At 37.6% G+C, this 13,616-nt stretch overlaps 1 protein-coding gene across 7 annotated transcripts in view; it reads left to right on the forward strand.

Annotated features, from left to right (window-relative positions):
* scrib (scribble planar cell polarity protein) overlaps nucleotides 1–13,616 on the forward strand; it is a 1,177,936-nt gene that overhangs the window by 105,929 nt on the left and 1,058,391 nt on the right. For all 7 annotated transcript variants that reach the window (XM_090386364.1, XM_090386369.1, XM_090386366.1 and 4 more), the window contains exon 3: nucleotides 4,344–4,422. In XM_090386364.1, coding sequence (XP_090242490.1) covers nucleotides 4,344–4,422 — 79 coding nt within the window. The remainder of the gene's footprint in view (nucleotides 1–4,343; nucleotides 4,423–13,616) is intronic.

Here is a 13,616-nt window from a genome sequence, read left to right on the forward strand (position 1 = left end):
GTGTGTTTTATAATGAATGAAGATTCAGGCATTCCGACATCTCATCCTATTTTAGAGTTGCTATGACCACGTTCATGTCATTCAATCACATCAATTTTTTGCTCTAGTCTAATAACGAGCCTCTTGTTTTTTTTTTTTTTGCATTCGTAGTGTTTTTATCTGATGAAAACTTCATTTTGTCAAGGGCACTTCTTAAAACGATTAGCACATGCAAAGATAAACATAACAGCATCTAATGTGAGGCTAATTGTCTAATACGAGGCTAGCCGTGCTAGCCTCGCATTAACTGAATTTTGGTTCACATTAAATGCGACCTGGAATTGCTATACAATTTGCACTAAATCGAATATCGCATTATTCAAACTCCCATTAATCGCGACCTAGCTGTATATGATTTGGTTTACAAGAATAAAGATATGTTTGTGTAAATAGGTATTGTGGTTTACCTGTAATGGTTATATAATTTTAAGTAGGGTCTTGGTAATTAAATAAATGATTTATTTGGACTAACTACAGACTCTTTATATACTGGAAAATTTATATATTTATTTGTATTTTTCCAATCTTTAATTCTTGTTCTGGCATTGCAGTATTTTTAGCTACAAATATGCATAGTTTTTACAGTTGGCATGGCTTTTCCAGCCAAATAAAAGGTGGTGGTGGTGGGGGACTTTAGTTTGGCTGGAATAAGTTTGAGTGACTGTAAAAGATGTAAACAGTTTGCAATGTATAATTAGTATAAGTTCCAGTATATTGTGATGTTAAATAATGCAAAGTAAGTTCCTATATTAAAATGTACAATTTTTAAGTTATTTATTAATTGATATGCATAAATTTATAAAATTTTGCAGACTGTTTCACTGGAAGCCATGGGTACCGGCTGCAAGTGCACCACCTTTGGATTTTTCGAAGCAATATACAATTTTTAATATTTTCATTAATTTATTGAAACATTAAAACAATACAAATTTCAAATTCTTTCTTTCAAAATACAGGTACTTTCTCCCACCAATCATGAAATGTTGGCTTGACTGTACACATACACACTGTACCAATTAAATAATGAGACTGATGCTACTACAAAAAAATAACACTAACAGCAAAGTAAGGTTATATATTTTTGAAGTAATCACCTGCGATGTGTACACACTGTTTACATCTTTTATAAAAGTTTTGGAAACACTTCTGGAACTCCTCTTCTGGTACCACTTTCAGCTAGTCAGTCACTGCAGCATGGATGTCCTCTATCACCCCACATCACATTCCTTTCGTGACTGTTTTCATTTTGGGGAACAAAAAGTATTCTGCAGGAGCCAAATCTAGAAAAATGGGAGTGTATCGATTTTTTTACCAAATATTGCTTGATGTTGACAGCAGAATGTGCGGGTGCATTATCAAAACAGGAACAAATTTTTTTCTTACCCAGATCTCCTTTTAGAATTTCTCATACAGATTCCTTATTGCTACCGATCATCTCAGCAAGCAACCTCATTGAAATTGACCTATCTTCGGTCACAATTTTTCTAACCTTTGTGACAATCTCTGGTATTTGAACAGAGATCGGTTGGCCAGGTTGGGGATCATCCTCTAACAACTCATGTCCTTTACGAAAATGCGAAAAACCATTTAAATACTCTTGGTTGAGACAAATATTCATCAATATAAACTTTTTTTAAATCGTCAAAAGTTTCTGTAGCACTTTTCTCCAATTTACAATAAAATTTGTTAACTGCTCCTTGTTCCATTTTCAATTTTCTGACGACATGCACAAAACTACTATTACTCTTTCTATCATAAATCACAAACTACTGACCAGACAGATTTCAACTGTGCACTTGTTGGAAAGAGCACACTGTAGCGGATCTAATCATGTACTATTTTGGCATCTTACGCTAATATAGCTAAAAATTTTCTTAATGAAAATCATAAAATTAATTATCAACATAATAAACACTACTAATTGGACAAATTTTAGATTGTAATAAATTTTTTTGCAGCACACATGCAGTCTCGTTATTTAATTGGTGCACTGTTTATATCAGTCAAACTTGATTTAATTAAAATATTACATGTGTTCGAAAATTTGGTGAACAAAAAATTTATTCCTGCAGGGCACCACCTTGTAAAATATTTTTGCCGGGGGCCATGCTGGAAGCTTATTACTTTGTTTGATGTCTTGTTCAGCTGAAAAAATTTTTTTGGAGAACATTTTCATTCATTCATTTTGTGATATCACTTTCATGAATGAATTAGTATTATGTTCATATTGGGTTTATGCTGCCATAAAAACAATTATCCAATATTTTTTGAAACCAACAACTTTATGCTAAAAAATGTTAACATTACAAATATTTGGGTGTCACATCAGGATGTTAGCAAAAGTGTAAAGTGTAAATGTCAGCTTTTATCTGTAGTTGATCCTAACATATAGCTGAAAATTTTCTTAATGAAAATCATAAAATTAATTATAAACATAATAAACACTAACTAATTGGACAAATTTTAGATTGTAATACATTTTTTTGGTAGCTGCGCGAAGTATATACAGCCACTCCCCAGCTTACATAATACTCGACTTACGGAAATTCAACTTGATGCAAGTTTTTGCCAGCCGGTGGAAACTTAAAAAAAATCGTGGAAACGTATTTTGCATCTCGTAAGAATAAATAGAGGTATGGCGAAATTATCGTAATGTGAACCCAATAGCACATTGTTTTTTTTGGTAATTCGTTCCAAGACCTTGGAAGTCAATTTTCATTGTATGACTGAGCTGTTTATCTCTGTAAAAGGTCATTTTTATAATGGAAATTGCACTACACTTTCATGTGTTCAGTTATAAGAATCAATTTTGAATGCCTTTGTGATATTTTTCTAAAACACATTCCTGGAAGTCACTACCATAAATCAATCAAATCAATTTGCACTTTCTGGTTTTATTGTGCTTTTCTGTTAACACAGTCTATTATAAATGGGTAGTAAACTCTATCTTATTGCATTTGTGATAATACCAATAACTGGAATTCTGTGGGTTTTTACGTTACAGTATTATGGTGAAATAAGTTCCCCATCACTGAAATCTTCAATCATATAAAAAACTTAAATACATTTTCAGAAATTTCTCTTCGTTCCTATTTACTTATTACAATTGTGAAGGGAAAGGGACCAACGGAAAGTGCAATTGGTACGAAACAAAACAGAATTGATTTAGAAATGAAGATGATTAATTAAGAAGTACGAAGCAGGACAAATTTTGTCATCTGTTGCACCTTGTTAGGTCTCACTGCTTCAATAGTGAATACTATTTTAAGGGACATTGTGTGTATAAAAGAACATGTTAAAGGATCAACGCATTTAAGATCAACAGTGATCACAAAACCGCATTCAGCGGCTATATCGAAGATGGAACAGCTGTTAATAATATGGATGGAAAATCATCAGAAGCAAGTGCCTCTTAGTCCAATGGCCATTCAAGCAAAAGCAAGAAGTATTTATGAAGATATTAAGGATAAGTATGGTGAACCCCAAGCCAAGTTTGTGGCAAGCAACGGGTGGTTTAATAGATTCAAGCATTGCACTGGTTTCCAAAACATTAAAGTATGCGGTGAAGTCACCAGTCTGATTCTGTAGCTGCAGAAAAATTTTGTGATGTAGTGTTAGAAAAAATCCCTTCTAAATTTCCACAGCCCTCAACTTCTGCAGCGGCGTGCTTATCAGCTGGAGAGTTAATTCTGGCAACAATGCTTGAAAGGTAAAACTTACTTACGTTATGCCTGTCTCCTCTCTCTTTTTGAAATTTTTGTAATTTTTCCTGTGCATGAGATAAAAAAATTGAATAAATAATTCTATTTACATGTTCGTCAAACATTTCTTTTGTGCTTCAATAAAATTTGCGTGCTGCATAAGCATTTAGGGAAATTCTGACTTAGGTAGAGTTCCACGGAATGCAACCATTACGTTAAGTCGGGGAGTGGCTGTGTTATGTTAAATGTGCTGTGTGTGTCTGTGTATGCATGCACATGCACCTCATGATTTGATTAACAGAACGAAGGGATTAATTAAGAATTCAAGTACACGATGGTGAAATCAGGAATTGACTTGCAAATTGAATTGTGATCGAATACAAATTAAATTAAGTATCCAAAATTTCTGACTTAACAGTAATAGCAGTCCATTTGTGTTATTAGTAGCATTTAAATTTCAAAAATTTCTAAATTAATTGTTTGCAGCCAAGGAAAAAATGATTCCGTAATATTGCAATCTAGCCAGTTATGTAACATCTCAAGTTTTTGAACAGTTTCATTCAATATTTAACTGCTTTGATGGATATATTATCTTTCTTTCAGACATCCCAGAAATTCCAGAAAATATAAAATTTCTTAAGTCTCTTCAAAACGCAGATTTTAGTACCAATCCCCTAGGGAAGTAAGTATTTTAATATAGTGCTTGATTACTATTGAATTTTAATGAGTAAGAACTGCAACTGCACAGTATAGTGGGTTTGTCATTTCACTCATTTGGAGAGAGCTAGGTTCAAATCCCATTTCTCTTCAAGGCTGACCTCAGATGGAAGGCATAGTCTTCCCAGTGATTTGGGGCATCTGAATCATAGAGGTTAACAGTATTCTTAATGAAACTTTCCTCTGTAATAATGAGTAAATGGAGCTTTTTTTTACCCATATTTTTTAATTCTTTGTTCACTATCATGTGTAAGTTTGAGATATTGTTAGCTGGATCAGTTTTACAGCCAAAATTCATAAACATTCTGCCCTTTGCCACAGTCCATGTCAGAAATTGTGGCCCCACTAAGTCAGAAGTGGCAGTTCCTACTCATATGAGCTGCCACTTTATGGGGTTGGCTTATATCTGGGGATACACTGCCAATTTGTTAACAAGGGGCTGGCTCAAGAAGAATTTCTTGAGCCAGCATTTTATCAAACTAATTTTTTTAATAAGGGGCTTGTGTGAGCCCCTGGACATCCCTACTTGTATATGTTTCCTTCACCTTAGATCTGCTTGGATAGTGGCTTGAAATCACTGTATAAAATGACCTTTCCTGACGTGCGTGCCCACATGTGTGTACATACATGCACATATTCCAAATAATTTCAGCTTTTGTAAGCCAAATTCAGAAGTTGATAGAATTGAATCAAGTGTTATATAAATTGATGTAGAAGATAGTTTTATGTCAGTAAAGAAGGAACAGAAAGTTTCTTTCATTAAATAATTTAATGCTAATCTTAAACAACCCAATTAAAATAAGAGCAGATTAATATTAGCATTAGTAGAGGCATATGATGCAATAAAGCAAGCTTATTTATCAATTAGCCAAAAAAAAAAAAAAAAAAAAACTTGTTTTTGTTCTCAGATCTGGTGGTCTTTAATAGAGGATTTCTTTTTCAGGACGTTGGCATAGGTTGTAACACAGTTTTGCCTTTCAGTTTTTTTGGCTTCTTTTCTGACCAATTTTGCTTCTGGGAACTGGTTCTCGATATGCAGGCTAGTTAATGCTCTTCCAGCATGGTCCAGTACTGTATGATCTTGACCATTATAACTGTGATAATTCAGTTTGAATGTTCTGCCATATAATCTTTTAGTTGAAGTATTGCCGCAATTACACGATTTACAAAATATGACTACTTAGGTTGTGTAGTCATATTTTGTATATTTGTTTCATCTGTAGAGTCATTTTTATTATCAGTTTTTTTGAAGTCTGGCTCTTGAACAGTTCTAGTAATTAGAATTAGTAGAAGCACATGATGCAAGAAATCAAGCTTATTTAGAATCAGCAAAAAAAAAAAAAAAAAATCCCTTTCCGTTTCATTCATCTATTCACTCCAAAGGTTTTCTAGTTCAGCCTTGAATTTATTTAAGCTGTCAACTTCCAAAATGACAGATGGAAGTTTGTTCCAGCAATCAACCACCCGCTGGCTAAAGACGAATTTCTGCACATCTATTCTACGACTGTCTTTCCTCAATTTGAATTTAGCATTAGCAGAGGCATATGATGCAAGAAAGCAAGCTTATGCAGCATCAGCCAAAAAAATAAAAAAACTTCCATTTCACCCCTCCGTTCGTTCGAAATACCTGTCCAGCTGAGCCTTAAATTTATTTAGCCTATCAACTTTCACAACAAGGGATGGAAGTCTGTTCCACCAACCAACTACCCGCTGGCTAAAGGCAAATTTCCGCACATCTATCCTACATCTGTCTTTTTTTCAATTTGAATTTATGCCCTCTCAGGTGATTATTCTGAGCAAGAACGGAGGGTTGAAGTGGAAGATTATTTTTTCTTTTCATTTTTTGGCTGATGCTGCATAAGCTTGCTTTCTTGCATCATATGCCTCTACTAATGCTAATGTTAAATTCAAGAGGAAGAATCCCATCAGCATTGAGCATGTTCAAACCATTTAAGGCTTTATACACCTCTATCAGATCACCTCGCTGGTGCCTAGTCTCCAGACACTGTAATTTGCAAAACTTAATCCTTTCTTCATAAGAGCAACCCTTTGTTCCATTCACCAATCTTGTTGCCCTTCTCTGTACTTGTTCCAGCAGCTCTACATCCTTCTTGAAATGCGGCCTCCAGACCTGTATACAGTACTCAAGGTGTGGTCTGACCATTGCCTTATACAAGGGGATAATCACCTCCTTATCCCTGCTATGAAAATTCCTGTATATTAATGACAAGATGCCTCAAGCTACCCTTGCAGACTGTCTGAACTGCTCAGAAAACTTCATATCTGTTTGCACAATTACCCCCAGGTCTTTTTCATTCTCCACTACCCTGAGTATAATACCACATAGTTGATATGTTACTGTGGGTTTACTGCTACCCATATGCAGTATTTTACATTTGTGAATGTTAAACTTCAGTTGCTACCTCTCAGCCTGTCTGCTCAAATTTTTTAGATCCCATTGCAGTAGTGTACTGTCATTAGTGTCATTAACAACCTTGCCAACCTTTGTGTCATCTGCAAACTGGACATTAAGCCTAATATACCATCGTCCATATCATTAATAAATACAGAAAACAACAATGGACCCAACACTGAACCCTAGGGGACTCCACTAATAACATTAGTTTACAAAGAGCAATGTCCATTGATTACCACTCTCTTTCTTCTCCCACTCAACCATCTCATTATCCATAGCAGCAACTTGCCCTTAATGCCATACTGCTGCAATTTGTGCAGTAGTCTTGCATGTGCAATGGTATCAAAAGCTTTCCTGAAATCCAAGTATATGATATCAAAATTATTTTTTGCATCTAGTTCCTTTGTGACCATATCATAAGAAATAATAATTGAGTACATCCAGTATGGACAGTAACTAAGTATTTAATAAATTGTTAATAGAAGCTTTTGGAATAATGAATTTCTTTCTCAGCCATAGGAGTACATACATACATAAATATGAAATATAAAATGTTATGAATATAATGGCAGAGTGTGTTCATGTTAAATGAAAAGAGAGTGTGCACGAATGCTGAATCATTTATTGCGTAGAATGAGGTGATTTTTGCTGCTACAGGCTGCATTTATGGGCTGAGTGCCACTGTTCGTCATGTTGTAACACTGCAGACTCCAAGATTGGGTGTAGTTGTACACCTCTATTGCGGTTTAAAATGTTGCAACCACCAGACATGTATAGTGACTCTAACCACAGACAGCAGTAGTGGCAGGATTGGTCAACCACCTCTGTATCGTGACTGGGATTGAGGTAGTGTTGCCTCCACCAAAAAAATGTACTGCGACTGCAGAGCTTGTAGAGTCACCTAGCTGAATGGCCATTTCATGTTCCGTGAGGCGGTCCAGGAGCCTTCTGGCAGTTTCAACCACATAGCAGTTCCCACAATTGTGGCATGTTATGCGGTATATAGCACCATTACGTAAAAGGGGCACAGGTGTTCTCACTCTCGAGACAAGAGATCGCAAAACGCTTACATCTCATATTACCTGGGTGCTTCAGATCTCATTTCTAAGATCTTACATGGTACCCAAGATCTCATTTTTAAGATCTTGGGTACCGTATAAAGTGCCTGCAACTTCCCGGTAGAGATTTTTAAGAGATGACCTCACCAACTGTGGCTACCCTACCTATGTTTTGGTCAGATGCGATCTACAAGCCCATCAGCTTGCCACACGTTTGAGACCCCCCCCCCCCCGTAGCAATGAGACAACATCTACCGCTTACATCCCATCTTGCCTTGGTGTTTCAGATCGCATTTCTAAGATCTTACGCGTGTACCCTATAAAGTGCCTGCAACTCTCCGGTAGAGGTTTGCGATCTTGTCTCGAGGGTGAAGACACCTGTCCCCCTTCCTTTACGTAGTGGTGCTATATACCACATCACATGCCACAATTGTGGCAGCTGCTATGTGGGGGAAACCGCCAGAAGGCTCCAGGACTGCTCACGAAACATGAAAGGACCATTCGGCTAGGTGACTCTACATAATTCTGCAGAACATTTTTGGTCGATGCAACACGGCCTCAATCCCAGTCACGGTACCGAGGTTGTTGACCATTGCCACCACTACTATCACTGTCTGCGGTTAGTCACTATATTTATCTGGTTGCCACAAAATTTTAAACCACAATAGCGGTGTATGACTACACCCAATCTTGGCTTCTGTAGTGTTACAACATGACAGATGCTGGCAGTCAGCCCATATGTGCAGCCTGTACCAGTAACAATCGCATAATTCTATGCAGTAAATGATTCAGCATTCGTGCAAACTCTCTATTTTTACTTAACATGACCACCCTCTGCCATTCCATTCATAACATTTTATGTTTATATTTCATATAAACTGATTTTTCTGATTTATTAGCTTAAATTGTCATATTAACTTATTTTCTAGAGTAGCTTTATATTCCTAGTTACGATACTTAGTTTAAAGTTTAACTTAGACAGAGATTTTGTAGGTATTACTTGGTAACGGTATCAAATCCACGTGTTACAAATTGAACGAGAGGACTTTTTTTTTTTAACCAAATTTAGTCGATTTATTAACCAATTGTTATAACAAATTATCTTCTATAAGTAGATTATAGACCTAGTCAGGATCCTTAGTTTATTCTAAATTGAGATAGCGAGATTTGGAAGCTAATCAATACTTACGAGTCCGTAGAAGTACCGTTCGAGAATTCCCGCCATTTTTACACGATAGCATAAGCTTAGTGTAGTATAGTGCATAATATAATATAGTCAATTAATCAGTAAATCTATTAATCTTGATAAACTTTATTGTCAATTAAATTGTATTTTTAACTCTATATATATATATATTATGTGAGGTAAAAGTTAGGCAAAAGTAATAAAAATAAATAAATATGGCTATGTAGCTATCATTAGAGGCAGCGAATGCACATCCTCCACATGATGCCTAATTATATCCTCCACATGATGCCTATATATATATATATATAACGACTTAATCGTAACAAATAATTAATACATAACTATAGTGGTACACGTGATACGGAAGTTGTATAAAGGGAACTCGTAGAAAATACTAGATACCGAAAAAAAAAATATATACCATAACTGTTTTGGGATATAACTTAAGGATTTAATTTTTGTTTTGAAATTTTATTGAATTAAATCGGAATCATGACTCTGACCAGAGCAGCAAAGCAAAAGGCTCAAGCTAATGGGAGTGCTGTGGTTCAGGGGAGAACTGAGGGGGGCAGTTGCCCTCTGAATCACAGTCTTTTAAAATGCACTGTTTGCTTGATGTTTGCGGAGCAGCCGGGTACGGGACATGATACTGCCAAGGGGGATGTCTTTGTGTGTGCACGATGTAAGGAGTGCAAGGAAATCAGGCGAAAACTCAGCATTCTTATGGGCCTTTATGAGAGCTTGAAGGACAGGGTGGATGCCCTCGAAGGAAATAAATTGAGGGGCCCATCAAGCTCTCAGCTGCCCACATCAACGCCAGAGCTTGCACTTGGTCATCAGGCAACACAGAAGCAGCCCCCTAGGAAGAATGCGCTGGTCCCACAGGAACTAGTAGTTGTTGGTGACTCTATTGTCAGGGAAACGGGGAACATTCTTTGTAAAAAGGATAGGTGGTATAGGACCAGGGTATGTCTGCCAGGGGCAAAGGTTGATGACGTTGTAGAGCGGATATCATCTTTTAAGGGCACAAAAGGTGATATAGTTGTACACGTTGGCACAAATGATATTAAGAGTAGGAGACCGGCGGAATTACTTAGCAAGTACAGGTCACTGTTGAAAAAAAAGCCGTGAATTAGGGTTGAATTTGAAAGTGTCTGCAATTCTGCCCAGACACGATAGGAGGGAATATATGATGAGAGCCTTGTCGATCAATTCGGCCCTGGAGGGATTGTGCAAGGCTCAAGGGGTAGAATTTTTTTCAGCCTGGACTGTACTTGTTAACAGGAGAGATTGCTTCTACAGGGATGGGATACACTTAAATAGAAAGGGTGCAAGAATTTTTGCTGATGCTATCGAGGCAGTGTTAGGTGGGTCGGAAAACTGCTAGTTGGGGGGGATACAAGGACTAATAGATTAACAGTAGCCACTGGCAGAGGTGGAAGTGATTCTTGCACTGCTTCTATTGAAATGAGCAGAAGCCTGAAAAACAAAATGCAGGATATTTCAGAGACTGCTGGGAGTCATTGCGGTACAAGTAAACACATGGGTTGTGTTAGGGTAGCTAAGAGTAAAAACAGGTGCATGTATACCTGCGTGTACACCAATGCTAGGAGTTTGGTAAATAAATTTGATGAATTTGAGGTATTGCTCAAAACATCAAAAGCAGATATTGTTGTTATATCAGAGACGCGGTGTCACACAGATATAAGTAATGCAGAACTGGAATTTGGGGAATACAATGTGTATAGAAAGGATAGACAGGACAGGAGGGGAGGAGGGGTTATGCTGTTAGTTAAGAAACACATAAAGTCCAAGGAAGTGAAGCCAGTCGACATCGATGGACAGGGCAGTGTCGAGTCAGCTTGGTGTGACATAAGCATAGGGAAATCAAAATTGAGAGTAGGAGTGTGCTATAGGCCTAATGACTCTGATGAGTATAGTAAGATATTGTACAGGGAAATAGAGTGGGCCAGTAAATAAGAGAGTCTTATAATGGGGGATTTTAATTTCCCAGATATTGACTGGAATTTGTGGGTTGGTCACTTGCACACTAGCAAGGCTTTTGTGGATTTATTGGATGATTGTTTTCTACATCAGCATGTTCGTGAGGCAACAAGAGGGAGCAATACTCTTGATCTGATTATCAGTAGTGATTCTTCATGTATTAAGAATCTGCAGATAAATGAACCACTAGGTGGCAGTGTTCACAGTGTGTTGAAGTGGGATTTACTCAAGGAGGTAACTACCATTAGGGGTAAAAGGAAGGGTTTTTGTTTTCGTAAAGGCGACTATGATGGTCTGAGACAGTATTTAAATTCTATACAGTGGGACCAACTGATGATGTTACCAACAGCAAACTCAAAATGGGAAGCATTCAAGGAACTAATTTTGGAGGCTACCAGGCTTTACATACCAACTAAGAAATATTGTTCAAGGTTTATACCTAAATGGTTGTCAGATGAACTGATGAGACATGTGGCAGAGAAGAAAAATGCATGGGATACATACAAATTAATGGGTGACATGGAAGCCTATGATAGATATAAGTTGGTCTGTAACCAAGTCACAAAGGAGATTAGGCAGGCAAAGGCAGACTACGAAAAATCCTTGGCAAAGGATGCAAAGAAAAACAGAAAAGAGTTCTTTACATATTTAAACTCAAAAAGGAAAGGGATGAATCAGATTGGTCCACTGGATATTGATGGTTCAACAGTTGAGGATCCTGCTCAGGTGGCTAACAATCTAAACGAGTATTTTGCATCTACATTCACGCATGAGGAGTTATTCAGGAAGGAGAATGATGTAGGTAAAGTAAACATTGACAGTGAGCTGGATGATTTTGTAATAACTGAGAGGAAAGTGGAGGAGAGATTGTTGAGGATAAACATAAAAAAGGCACCTGGGGTGGATGGGATCTATCCAGTTATATTAAAGGAGGCAGCAAAGGAAGTAAGCAAACCCCTAGCCATAATTATGAGAGCTTCTTTGGACTCAGGGGAGGTACCCATAGACTGGAGATGTGCAAATGTAACCCCAATTCACAAAGGAGGATCAAAGGCTGACACAAGTAATTATAGACCTGTTAGTTTAACTTCTGTTCCAGGTAAATTAATGGAGGCACTGGTTAAAGAAGCACTGCAGGATCATCTAGACAAGAATTCAGTTATAGCTCAGACGCAGCATGGTTTTGTTAAGGGCAGGTCTTGCCTGACCAATTTGATTGGATACTATGATGTAGTCACAAAAGAACTGGATGCAGGGAATAACTTTGATATTATATATTTGGATCTTAGAAAGGCTTTTGATACTGTTGCACATGGAAGACTGCTGCACAAATTGGAGCAGTGTGGCATTGGAGGCAAATTGCTGCTATGGATAAGGGGATGGTTGAGTGGCAGAAGACAGAGAGTGGTAATCAATGGACACTGCTCAACGTGGACTAATGTTATTTGTTATTAGTGGAGTTCCTCAGGGTTCAGTGTTGGGTCCTTTGTTGTTTTCGGTGTTTATGAATGATATTGATGATGGGATATCAAGTTTAATGTCCAAATTTGCAGATGATACAAAGGTTGGCAGGGTTGTTAAGGACACTACTGACGCTGTGCTGCTGCAACAGGATCTGGAAACGTTGAACAGATGGGCTGAGAGGTGGCAAATGAAGTTTAACATTGACAAATGTAAAGTACTACATATGGGAAACAGTAACCCCAGAGCAACGTATCAACTCTGCGGTACTACACTGACTGTGGTGGAGAATGAAAAGGACCTGGGGGTAATTGTGCAGGCAGATATGAAGTTCTCTGAGCAGTGCAGACGAGCTGCAAGAGTAGCTCATGGTGTCTTGTCAATGATATACAGGAATTTTTCTAGCAGGAATAAGGAGGTGATTATTCCCTTGTATAAGGCAATGGTTAGGCCACATCTTCAGTACTGTATACAGGTCTGGAGGCCTCATTTCAAGAAGGATGTAGAGCTGCTGGAACGGGTACAGAGAAGGGCAACAAGATTAGTGAATGGAACAAAGGGTTGCTCTTATGAAGAAAGGCTTAAGTTTTGCAAATTACGGAGTCTGGAGACTAGGCACCGGCGAGGTGATCTGATAGAGGTGTATAAGGCTTTGAATGGTTTGAGCATGCTCAGTGCCAATGGGATTCTTCATCTTGCTCACAATAATCACCTCAGAGGGCATCAATTCAAATTGAGGAAGGACGGATGTCGGATAGATGTGCGGAAATTTGCCTTTGCCAGGGGGTAGTTGGTTGGTGGAACCGACTTCCATCACTTGTTGTTGAAGTTGATAGCCTAAACAAATTTAAGGCTCAACTGGACAGGTATTTCGAACGAACGGAGGGGTGAAGTGGGAGTGGTGTGTGTGTTTTTTTTTTTTTTTTTGGCTGATGCTGAATAAGCTTGCTTTCTTGCATCATATGCCTCTACTAATGCTAATGCTAATATTTATGTATGCATGTTCTCCTATGGCTGAGGAAGAAATGTGT

Source organism: Mastigoproctus giganteus, chromosome 12 (assembly GCF_048544385.1).
Source record: "Mastigoproctus giganteus isolate SK-2022 chromosome 12, ASM4854438v1, whole genome shotgun sequence".
In the NCBI taxonomy this organism is placed as follows: domain Eukaryota; kingdom Metazoa; phylum Arthropoda; class Arachnida; order Uropygi; family Thelyphonidae; genus Mastigoproctus; species Mastigoproctus giganteus.